Source organism: Amblyraja radiata, chromosome 17 (assembly GCF_010909765.2).
Source record: "Amblyraja radiata isolate CabotCenter1 chromosome 17, sAmbRad1.1.pri, whole genome shotgun sequence".
Classification (NCBI taxonomy): Eukaryota; Metazoa; Chordata; class Chondrichthyes; order Rajiformes; family Rajidae; genus Amblyraja; species Amblyraja radiata.
The window spans coordinates 27,346,623-27,359,389 of NC_045972.1; the positions used below are offsets into that span (position 1 = coordinate 27,346,623).

At 42.6% G+C, this 12,767-nt stretch overlaps 1 protein-coding gene across 1 annotated transcript in view; it reads right to left on the reverse strand.

The window, feature by feature from the left end:
- The window catches only part of terb1 (telomere repeat binding bouquet formation protein 1), a 130,382-nt gene that overhangs the window by 106,509 nt on the left and 11,106 nt on the right, over nt 1-12,767 (reverse strand). Inside the window, exon 4 of the mRNA XM_033036511.1 lies at nt 11,953-12,084. Coding sequence (XP_032892402.1) covers nt 11,953-12,084 — 132 coding nt within the window. The remainder of the gene's footprint in view (nt 1-11,952; nt 12,085-12,767) is intronic.

The window sequence follows — 12,767 nt, forward strand, 5'->3', positions numbered from 1 at the left end:
GGAGAGTGAGGAGGTCATAGAGGGGAGTTATAGGGAGGTGGTCACTCCAAAACCACGGGAGAGAGACATGTGGGTCACGCTAAGGAAGGGCAAGGGGCAGAGGCAGGGACGAGTAAGTACTCCAATGTCGGTACACCTTGCAAATAAGTACTCCTGTTTGAGTACGGATGGGGGTGACAGCCTACCCGGGGGTAGCGACAGCGGATGGGCCTCCAGCACAGAGACCGGCCCTGTTGCTCCGAAAGTTAGGGACAAAAAGAAGAGGGCAATAGTAATTGGGGACTCTAATGTTAGGGGGTTGGATAGGCGATTCTGTGGACGCAGTCGGGAGACCAGGATGGTGGTCTGCCTCCCTGGTGCCAATGTCTCGGATGTGTCTCAACGCATCCAAGATATTCTGAAATCAGAGGGAGAGGAGCCTGAGGTCGTGGTACATATAGGTACCAATGACATAGGTAAAAACAGGGAAGAGGTCCTGAAGGGAGGTTTTAGGGAGTTGGGAGGAGAGTTAAGGACAAGGACCAAAAAGGTAACAATCTCAGGATTACTACCTGTGCCACGCGACAGTGAGAGTAGGAATGGAGCGAGGTGGAGGATAAATGCGTGGCTGAAAGACTGGTGCAGAGGGCAGGGATTCAAGTTTCTGGATCATTGGGACTTCTTTTGGGGAAGGTGGGACCTGTACAGAAAGGATGGGTTGCACTTGAACCCGAGGGGGACTAATATCCTGGCGGGGAAATTTGCAAAGGCTACTGGGGAGACTTTAAACTAGAATGGTTGGGGCGAGGGACTCAAATAGAGAAAGCTAGTAGACAGAATGGGAGGCAGGAAGCAGAAAAGGGAAGCACTCGGACACAAGAGGAGAAAGAAAAAAAAGGAAATAAACAGAGAATAAGAGGCGGGGGGTTTCTTAAATGTGCATATTTTAATGCTAGGAGCATTGTAAGAAAGGTGGATGAGCTTAGAGTCTGGATAGACACCTGGATGTATGATGAGGTGGCGATCAGTGAAACATGGTTGCAGGAGGGCTGTGATTGGAAACTAAATATTCCAGGATTTCGTTGCTTCAGGTGTGATAGAATTGGAGGGGCAAGAGGTGGAGGTGTTGCATTGCTAGTCAGGGAAGATATTACAGCAGTGCTTTGGCAGGATAGATTGGAGGGCTCATCTAAGGAGGCTATTTGGGTGGAACTGAGAAGTGGGAAAGGTGTAGCAACACTTATAGGGGTGTATTATAGACCGCCAAATGGGAAACGAGAATTGGAAGAGCAAATATGTAAGGATAGCAGATATTAGTAGTAAGCACAAGGTAGTGATTGTGGGAGATTTCAACTTTCCACACATAGACTGGGAAACACATTCTGTAAATGGGCTGGATGGTTTGGAGTTTGTAAAATGTGTGCAGGGTAGTTTTTGGCAGCAATACATAGAGGTACCTACTAGAGGAGGGGCAGTGCTGGACCTCCTGTTAGGAAATGAGACGGGACAGGTGGCGGAGGTATGCGTTGGGGAGCACTTCGGGTCCAGTGATCACAATACCATTAGTTTCAATATAATTATGGAGAGGGTCAGAACTGGACCTAGGGTTGAGATTTTTGATTGGAGAAAGGCTAACTTTGATGAGATGCGAAATGATTTAAAAGGAGTGAACTGGGACATTTTGTTTTATGGGAAGGATGTAGAAGAGAAATGGAGGACATTTAAAGGGGAAATTTTAAGAGTACAGAATCTTTATGTTCCTGTTCGGTTGAAAGGAAACAGTAAAAATTAGAAAGAGCCCTGGTTTTCAAGGGAATTTGGACATCTTGTTCGGAAAAAGAGGGAGATCTACAATAATTATAGGCAGCATGAAGTAAATGAGGTGCTTGAGGAGTATAAGGAATGTGAAAAGAATCTTAAGAAATAAATTAGAAAAGCTAAAAGATATGAGGTTGCTTTGGCAAGTAAGGTGAAAGTAAATCCAAAGGGTTTCTACAGCTATATTAATAGCAAAAGGATAACGAGGGATAAAATTGGTCCATTGGAGAGACAGAGTGGACAGCTATCTGCAGAGCCAAAAGAGATGGGGGAGATATTGAACAATTTCTTTTCTTCGGTATTCACCAAGGAGAAGGATATTGAATTATGTGAGGTAAGGGAAACTCGTAGAGTAGCTATGGATACTATGAGTTTCAAAGTAAAAGAAGAACTGACACTTTTGAAAAATATAAAAGTGGATAAGTCTCCAGGTCCTGACAGGATATTCCCTAGGACATTGAGGGAAGTTAGTGTAGAAATAGCCGGGGCTATGACAGAAATATTTCAAATGTCATTAAAAACGGGAATAGTCCCCGAGGATTGGCGTACTGCGCATGTTGTTCCATTGTTTAAAAAGGGTTCTAAGAGTAAACCTTGCAATTATAGACCTGTTAGTTTGACTTCAGTGGTGGGCAAATTAATGGAAAAGATACTTAGAGATAATATATATAAGCATCTGGATAAACAGGGTCTGATTAGGAACAGTCAACATGGATTTGTGCCTGGAAGGTCATGTTTGACTAATCTTCTTGAATTTTTTGAAGAGGTTACTAGGGAAATTGACGAGGGTAAAGCAGTGGATGTTGTCTATATGGACTTTAGTAAGGCCTTTGACAAGGTTCCTCATGGAAGGTTGGTTAAGAAGGTTCAACTGTTGGATATAAATGCAGTAGCAAGATGGATTCAACAGTGGCTGAATGGGAGACGCCAGAGGGTAATGGTGGATGGCTGTTTGTCGGGTTGGAGGCAGGTGACTAGTGGGGTGCCTCAGGGATCTGTGTTGGGTCCTTTGTTGTTTGTCATGTACATCAATGATCTGGATGAAGGTGTGGTAAATTGGATTAGTAAGTATGCAGATGATACCAAGATAGGGGGTGTTGTGGATAATGAAGAGAATTTCCAAAGTCTACAGAGTGATTTAGGCCATTTGGAAGAATGGGCTGAAAGATGACAGATGGAGTTTAATGCTGATAAATGTGAGGTGCTACACCTTGGCAGGACAAATCAAAATAGGACGTACATGATAAATGGTAGGGAATTGAAGAATACAGTTGAACAGAGGGATCTGGGAATAACCGTGCATAGTTCCTTGAAGGTGGAATCTCATATAGATAGGGTGGTAAAGAAAGCTTTTGGTATGCTAGCCTTTATAAATCAGAGCATTGAGTATAGAAGCTGGGATGTAATGTTAAAATTGTACAAGGCATTGGTGAGACCAAATCTGGAGTATGGTGTACAATTTTGGTCGCCCAATTATAGGAATGATGTCAACAAAATAGAGAGAGTACAGAGGAGATTTACTAGAATGTTGCCTGGGTTTCAACAACTAAGTTACAGAGAAAGGTTGAATAAGTTAGGTCTTTATTCTCTGGAGCGCAGAAGGTTAAGGGGGGACTTGATAGAGGTCTTTACAATGATGAGAGGGATAGACAGAGTTGATGTGGACAAGCTTTTCCCTTTGAGAATAGGGAAGATTCAAACAAGAGGACATGACTTCAGAATTAAGGGACAGAAGTTTAGGGGTAACATGAGGGGGAACTTCTTTACTCAGAGAGTGGTAGCGGTGTGGAACGAGCTTCCAGTGGAAGTGGTGGAGGCAGGTTTGTTGGTATCATTTTAAAATAAATTGGATAGGCATATGGATGAGAAGGGAATGGAGGGTTATGGTATGAGTGCAGGCAGGTGGGACTAAGGGAAAAAAGTTGTTCGGCACGGACTTGTAGGGCCGAGATGGCCTGTTTCCGTGCTGTAATTGTTATATGGTTATACATGACAATAATAAATTAAACTAAACAAAACATATCCTTCTTAATTTCAAATTAGCATGGACTCAACTCTTGAGGAGTAGTCATCTTTTTGTGGCTGCACCTGCCTGTCCTCTTGGTTGATAGTGATCCAGTTTTGGACTCTTGTGCATGACAATCCTGGATACAGAAGCTTGGCCCACCCTTACCAACAATGTGATCGCTTGCTGTGATTTAGAGCAATATTGATGCAAGGTTATGATCCTTGGTCATCTCTCAAATTACAATAAAACAGTGGTCAGAAGATGCAATACTGACGTAATGCTGGTGTAACGTTGTTAATTTGTCTTTAATTATTTTTAATGCTATCAGTTTTAAATGTAAGAGGCAAGAAGCAAGTGTTTGTCATATGTACTGAAACAGAACAATTACATTATTACTTACAGCAGCCTAATGTCAGTAGACAATAGACAATAGATGCAGGAGTAGACCACTCGGCCATTCGAGCCAGCACATTCAGTATCCCGTTCCTGCCTTCTCACCATATCCCCTGACTCCACTATCTTTAAGAGCTCTATCTAACTCTCTCTTGAAAGCATACAGAGAATTGGCCTTCACTGCCTTCTAAGGCAGAGAATTCCAGATTCACAACTCTCTGGGTAAAAACGTTTTTCCTCATCTCCATTCTAAATGGCCTACCCCTTATTCTTGTGGCCCCTGGTCCTGGACTCCCCCAACATCGGGAACATGTTTCCTGCCTCTAGGACGTTCCCTGCACTTTTCAGTCTTACTCACAGGCTGCCCCATTGACCACGTTTCTGGAAACAATGGAGGCCTCTTGGGTGTTTCCTGGCACTGTAAGCGAATCCTCCGCGAGGTCAGGGATTCCCATGCCATCGAGATGTCTTTTACAGTCAGTAGCCCATTGCCGTCGGGAAAGTGCAACAGCACTAATCCATTTAAATGGACTAGCAGCTTGTCAGTTAGAGTTAATTTGTGCCGTTTCTTTTATCCAAATGAATTCAGAGCTGTTATGTTTGATCCTTCTATATTGTGCTTCATGCAAAATGTCATCGCTGTATAGCGCCATTTTTTTAATTACAAAATCAAATGGCAGTCATGAAAACTCATCATATGAAAAAATAACACAATCAGCCCGTGATTCAATTAATTTGCTCAAGGATGTATATCTTTCTATTCCTGCCAATTCAAATGTGAATGCCTCCTAAATGCCTCTATTATATCTGCTTCTTCCACCTTCCCTGGTGCATCTTGTAGACACCAGCTACTCTGGTAAGTAAACATCTATTATTATTATTATATTACTAAAACTCTCATCTTGTTTGTTTGCAGGTTTGTGTTGTACTTCGATTTGCGCAAAAACGGTACACGATAGCGCTACAATTTTTGCCCCACCTTACTCACCATTGTCCAGAGATGTAAATGAAACAAGTTCTGTTCAGATTGATGGTATATTTTAAAAGTTATTAATGTTTAAAAAAATTAACTGAAAACAAAAACAGCGGCCCTACCTGCGCATACGCAGATGGGGGAGGTTTCCCGTGCGCGGCTTTACTGGCGTCACAAAGGGGAGGTGAGGAGGGAGAGCAGGGGAATTGAGGGAGAGGGGGGGAAGTGAGGAGAGTGGGGGAGATGGGGGAATAGAGGGAGAGGTAAGGAGTGATAGTGGGGGAAATAGAGGGAGGTAAGGAGTGGGGGATAGGAGGGGGTAGGGAGTAGAGAGGAGTTATGGAGGGAGAGAGTGACTTAGGGTAGGGGAAAGGAGAGGGAGGGTGAAGTGAGGGAGGGATTGGGGAGGGGATGAGGAGAGGGGAAAGAAGAGGGATGGTAAAGAGGAGGGGAGGGAATGCTGCGGGATGAGGGAAAATGAACCGAGCCTGCTCAGTTGGGGGCTATGGGTGAGTGGTGGAATATTGCATTGGAGGAACGGGTGATGGTGGAATATTGCGTTGGGGAACAGGTTGCATTGGGGGACCAGGCCTCCTGGTCCCCCAACTTAGTCTAGTGCCTTATAAATCTCAATAAATTTCCCCCCTCTCACATGCTCATTTCCATCCTGCGGAAAACTCTATCAACCCTTTCTCTGCCTTTAATTGTATTTTTTTCTATCAGGTTACCTACTCATTCTCTGATGTTCCAGAAAGAACATCCAAGTTTGTCCATGTCCTTTTAGCTAATGCTCTCCAATCCTACACAAAATCTTGGTGAACCTCTTCTGCATCCTCTTCAAACCTTCCAAATCCTTCCTGTAGTGTGGCGAACAGATTTGCATACATTATTCCAAATCTGGCTTCACCAAAAATTTTAATTAATTTTATTATGGTCATATGTACAGAGATACTATGAAAAGCATTTTCTGCGTGCTACCCAGTCAAACCATACTGTACATGATAACAACAGATCCTCTACTGAAACAGTACGCAGAGTTGTCTAGTTCTGAAGTTACACTGCCACTTCTAAGTCTCTGAAAATTCTATCTGTACGGAGTTTATACGTTCTTCCCATGACCTCTGTGGGTTTTCCCCAGGTGCTCTGGTTTCCTCCCACACTCCAAAGATGTACAGTTATTGATTAATTGGCTTGGTAAAATTGTAAATTGTCTTTAGTATCTGTTAAATAGTGTTAGTGTACGGGGATCACTGGTTGGCGCTGACTGGTTGAGCCAAAGGGCCTGTTTCTGCGCTGTATGTCTACACTAAACTAAACTCTGAAGTTGCAGAGTTCTACTGTGAGCGCACCCATGGCAGTGCACGTGTGAAGTGTGCGCATGTGCAGGGCCCTTCCAGAGTATGCGCATGTGCGGGGCCTTTCCAGAGTGTGCGCATGTGCGGGGTCTCGGGCTGGTGAGGCCTGCGGAATCAGCGATATTTTCCAGACGCTTTGAAGTTATGTATTACAGAAATGAGTTATGTGATGAGTGTGGCTACAATGCACCAGACAAATTCAGGACATTAATAAGCTTTGTCTCTTATGATGTATATGATTACACAGAGGAATGCACAACATGATTCTACTATTGATGTACTAAGCAGACTCTTCATTAAGACACCCAAAGTAATATTTGCTCGACACATCCTTGCTACTCGTAAACAAAAACCTGGTGAGTCACTTGATGAATTTTTACAAGAACTTCAAAGACTTAGTAAAGATTGTGCCTTCAAAGCAGTTACAGCTGATCAATATCGACAGGAACTTATTCGAGACACTTTTATCAATGGTTTGGCATCGCCTTTAATACGACAGACTACTAGAAAACAAAACTTTGGATTTACAGTCAGCTTACAATCAAGCTTACTCATTAGACTTGGCTCAGAAAAATTCAGATGCTTATGGCTCATCTAATGTGTATTCTACTGCAACTACTACAAAATAATCTCACCCAAGTACTAATATGGAGCAAGCGGAATGAATTTCTACTGATAAATGTGCCCTTGCTGCACCATATACTTATTCAAAAAGGAAGTGTTACTTTTCGGGGATAATATTCATAATAGAGAGATATGTCCTGCTCGAGAGGCAACTTGCAATAGTTGTGGCAAGAAGGGACATTATTCTAGAGTATGCAAGTCCAAAGCAACTACTAAAAGTGTGTCTGCTGCCATGTATATGCCTTCTTTATGTGCAATTACAGCTGCATTTCCTCAGAGCTTGTCTCATGCAGCTACAACGGTATCCATCAATGGCCATACACTTAATGTACTACTTGATTCTGGTAGTTCAGAAAGTTTTATAAGTGAACAAGTTGTATCTCAACTAAATCCAACTATAATTCCTTCAAATTGTGAAATCTTGATGGCTCTGACAACTCTCAATACTCAAATTATTGGATCTTGTATTGTAGACGCCTTCACCTGAACTTGAAGATGCTGGAGGCAATGCCCCAGTCCCTCTCCTACTGGCCCACTCCTCACGTCTGTCACTGTGGGTGGCTCCCTCCTCGACTCTCCAGTCTTCGGGGCTTCCGATCTTCCCCCTGTAGCCAACAACCTGCCGGGCCCTTCTTCGCAGCAGTGACCTGCCACAGCATGTGGCCACGAGTTGGATCTTCATTATCGTCGGCCGCCAGGTCTGCCTTCAATTTGACCTCCCAAAATGCAACGCCTCACACTTGTCTGAATTTAATTCCTTCTGTCATTTTCCTACCCAAAGTTCTATTTATCAACATGTGCAGTGCCCCACAAGAGGGAAAAACACACTCGACCATGTTTATAGTAACATTAAACAAGGGTACAAAGCATCACCTCTTCCCCCATCTGGGCCAGTCTGACCACATCTCTTTGTTTTTAACTCCAGCATACAGACCTCTTATTAACACGGTCAAACCAGCTGCTAGAGACATACAAATGTGCCTGAGAGATCTTCTGAGCAACTACAGGACTGCTTTAACTGCACTGACTGGGACTTATTTGAGGATGAGGACATTGGCACCTACACTTCCACTGTACTGTTTTGCATAAAAAGCTGTGTAGACAATGTTACTATCACAAAACACATCCGTGTCTTTCCCAATAACAAACCATGGATGACCAAAGATGTCCAACTCCCGACAACGTGGCTTTCTGGTCCGGCAATACAAAGCTGCAATACGGGGAGCATACGCACGGCTGCTGTTTGTTGATTACATCTTGGCAATTAATACAATCATACCCAGCAGACTGGTCACCAAGCTGTCCGAATTAGGCTTCGAACACAACATCTGCCTTTGGATAAAGGACTTCCCAACAGACTGGCCGCAGTCAATCAGGATGGGCCCCCACCACTCTACAACTCTGTCACTCAGCACAGGGGCTCCACAAGGCTGTGTGCTGAGCACCCTCCTCTACTCTCTCTATACCTAAGACTGTATACCAACCCACAAAACGAACACAATCATTTAATTGGCAGACGCCACGACAGTAGCGGGGTTGATCACTGAGGGCAATGAGTCAGCTTACAGGGAGGAGATACAGAGGCTAATAGGCTGGTGCTCAGAAAACAACTTGGCACTCAACACCAAAAAAACAAGAGTTTATCATCGACATCAGGTAGAAGCAGGGTGACCATCCCTCACTAAACATAAACGGAGAAAAAGTGGATAGACTCTCCAGTTTCAAGTTCCTGGGCACCCACATCTCAGAAGATCTCACGTGGTCAACCAACATAAATTAGTTAAGAAGGCACAACAACGGCTTCACTTCCTAAGAACACTCAGGAAAGTCAACTTGCCACAATATTTCTACCGCTGCTTCATTGAGAGTGTCCAGGCACATGGTATCCTGGTGTGGTATGGCAGCAGTTCTGTGGCTGAAAGAAGGCTCTGCAGTCATCAACAATGCCCAGACGATTACCAAGACACATCTGCCTGCCCTGGAAGACATCTATAGCTCCCGTTGCCTGCGGAAGGCATCCTGCATCCTAAAGGATCCATCTCACCCCGCCCATCACTTGCCTCAGGAAAGCGCTACAGGTCCATCAAAGCGCACACCACAAGGCTAACAAACAGTTTCTACCCTAAGGCCATCACCACACTTAACTCTGCACTGAAAGCACACCTCCATAGTTAATATTTATACTGTACAATGCCTACCTTTATGCAATACCGATACATTAATTTATAATAATATTTATTTTTGTAATACTATTCTGTGCAATATCTTATATCCTGACAATGACCATCTGAGTGCAATCTTACATTCTGGTAATGGTGCATACGTAGGCATAATGTGTATGCGTGTGTAAATCTGTGTGTATGTGTCACAGTATGTGCACGTGAGTGTATGAACAATTTGTATTTTTCTCACTTTTTTGCTGTTATTTTATTGTTATTTTTTATCTTGTACATTTGAGGACCGCTCGGGCAGAGCACCTGAATTTTGTTGTATACACGACTACAATGACAATAAAGTAGTACATTTTTTTTTTAATGTTTTTATTATTCTGCTGTACTGTTTGACTAACCATCCACACTAACACACCATGCACAACCCCACCGATTTTAAGTGTTGTCATTTACAGCTTTAATCAAATGTAACCTTCCACAACTCTCCTGCTTTTGATAACTGCCAATTTTGTATCCAACTTAACTCATCATGGAACCCATATGACCTAATGTCCTGGATCAATGTACCATGAGGGATCTTGTCACATACTTTACCGAAGTTCATAAACAGCATTCAATGCCCTACCCTCATCAATCATCTATGCCACCACCTTAAAAAACAAATCAAATTTCTGAGACGCAATCTCCCCTGGTCAAACCCATGCTGACACTCCTTAATAAGTCTCAAGAGATGTCCTGACCCGAATCATCATCTGTCCATTTTCTCCCGTCCTTAAGAATCTTCTTCAATAATTTCCCGACCACTGATGTAATGCACACTGGCCTATAATAGACACAAGGAACTGCTGATGCTAGTTTATAAAAAAAAGGCACAGTGTGCTGGAGTAATAGCTGGTCAGACAGCATCTAAAAACTCCAGATTAGGGCAGTCACGGTGGCGCATTGGTAGAGTTGCTGCCTTACAGCGAATGCAGCGCCGGTGACCTGGGTTCGATCCTGACTACGGGTGCTGTCTGTACGGCGTTTGTACTTTCTCCCCGTGATCTGCGTGGGTTTTCTCAGAGATCTTTGGTTTCTTCCCACACTCCAAAGACGTACAGGTTTGTAGGTTAATTGGCTTGGTAAATGTAAAAATTGCCCCTAGTGGGTGTAGGATAGTGTTAATGTGCGGGGATTGCTGGTAGGCGTTCACCCGGTGGGCCGAAGGGCCTATTTCCGCGCTGTATCTCTGAACTAAAATTAATCTAAATTTCCAACGTAAAAATTCTTGGGCTGACCACTTCCACCAAAGACCTCTGGAAGGTTTTGGTTTCAATTGGCATGGGACTTAGTCAATTAAGATTAAGGAAGGCAGGAGAAAATGGGGAATAAGGCTCTTGCGCGGAATATAATAGCGAGAGATGAGTTTAAGGAGAATGGAACTCTGCTGGCTAAATGTAGATTAAACTATGTCTGGCGACACAAGAAACTTCAGATGCTGGAATGACGATCAAAAAATAAAGTGCTGGGGAACTTAGTGCGTCAGGCGCCATCTGTGGAGGGAATGGACACATTGACATTTTGAGTCGGAGCCGTCCTTTAGACTCTGAAAAATGTTTTCTACCTGAAACTCACTAAATTCCTCCAACACTTTTTTTCCCTTGGGTCTTTGCAGCAAGGGTATGTGCTGCAAACATATTCTAATCTTTTTACTCCATATTAACAGCACAGATGGTTTACATTTTACAGAGTATTATGTAATTTTGGTTGCCACACGACAGGAAGGATGCGATTGTAATAGAGAGAGAGAAGAAGAGAATCACCAGAATGTTGCTTGAAATGGAGACTGTAGTTACAAAGAGAGATTGGACAGGCTGAGTTTATTCACACAAAAACATAGGAAACTGATGTGACCTTACAGAGGTTTACAAAATTATGATAAATAGGTGAAAGAGTCAGAATCATTTTCCTGTAGCAAAGGTCTTTAGAGTTAAAGGGCATGTTTAAGGTGAGAAATTTACAGTAAATCTGAGGGGTAAGTCTTTCACACATAGGGTGGCAGATATTTAGATCACTTCCAGAGATTGTAATGAAGATGAACACTATTACAACATTTAAAATACATTTGGACAGGTACTAGTAAATGAATAGAGGGATGTGGGCCTTAAGTGGGATGTAATATACATAGCTAGATATCAACATCAACATGGGCAAGGTGGGTTGGTTCTGTGATGTATATATCTATGATTTTACAACTGAGCTAATAAGAATCATTGTTATAAAATACGACCCTTATATATTTCTGATGGGATTAGTGACAGTGTGGAAAAGGCAGATTGTGTGGAACTCCAGTTTGCTTGGGAGTTCTTTGTTGAGGTCTGCTATTTATCTGCCACAAGTGGATTGCTTGTTGCCTACTTGTTTGTGGCCTAAGCTTCTGCTTATATTCAAGTTTACTGAATTTCAGAGTATCAGAATATTATACGGTGTTTGTTGGAGTTCTGTTAACTGTGTTTTTGGTTCATTAAGGTAAGGACAAGTTAATGTATGCTGTTTATGCTCATCTTCCTTTACACACTTGGGCAATAATAATGTTCTAGTTCATCTTTCTAGGAGGTAAAGTTAACAGTTATATAAACATAACATGCATACTGTTGTGCGAGACCAACACCAGGATCATATAGACATCCATCCTCTTCAGAATCAATGAAGCATCCTTCTTCGTAAGTGACGAGGCAAGATCAGACAGCAATTCAACAGTGCACAAACTCTGCTGGCAGTATACTGGAAAAAAACAAAATGCAACATCTTAAGAGATTGAACAATAACTCACTGCAACAGAATGTGTCTGCTGATTTCAAAGGCTTGCAGAAAAAAATTATCATCTGAACAAGTTGATGGTTCCATCACCTAATCCCATATATTCATTATCTACACTCATTTCTCTCCTTGCTTCCAAACCTTATGAATAATAATGAACTTCCAGAGCCTCATATAAATTATCTTTCTTTACATAGGATCAAAGGAGACTAGTGCCAGAGATTATTTTGATACACTGTATCAGTCAAGCGAGATCAAATTCTTATCTTATCTTGAACACATCTATATATTCTAGTCAGAGACTTTGGATGTTGAATTAGGAATGAGAGCTTGGATGTTTTAATTTTAAACTACACTTTACAAAAGCACAGGAGTGACGAGATTCATACTTTTCCAGACTTTACCCTATTCAAAACAGATGAGAAATCAAGCCTCAGATGTTTTGGTGAAACATCAGGCATTGCTTTTACTGAAGGTAGAAACAAAATGCTGGAGAAACTCAGTGGGTGAGGCAGCATCTATGGAGAGAAGGAACTGGCGACGTTTTGGGTTGAGACCCTTCTTCGAGACCCTTCTGAACATTTTGTGTCTAACTTCGAATTTATCAGCATCTGCCGTTCTTTCTTAAACATTGCGTTTACTGACAG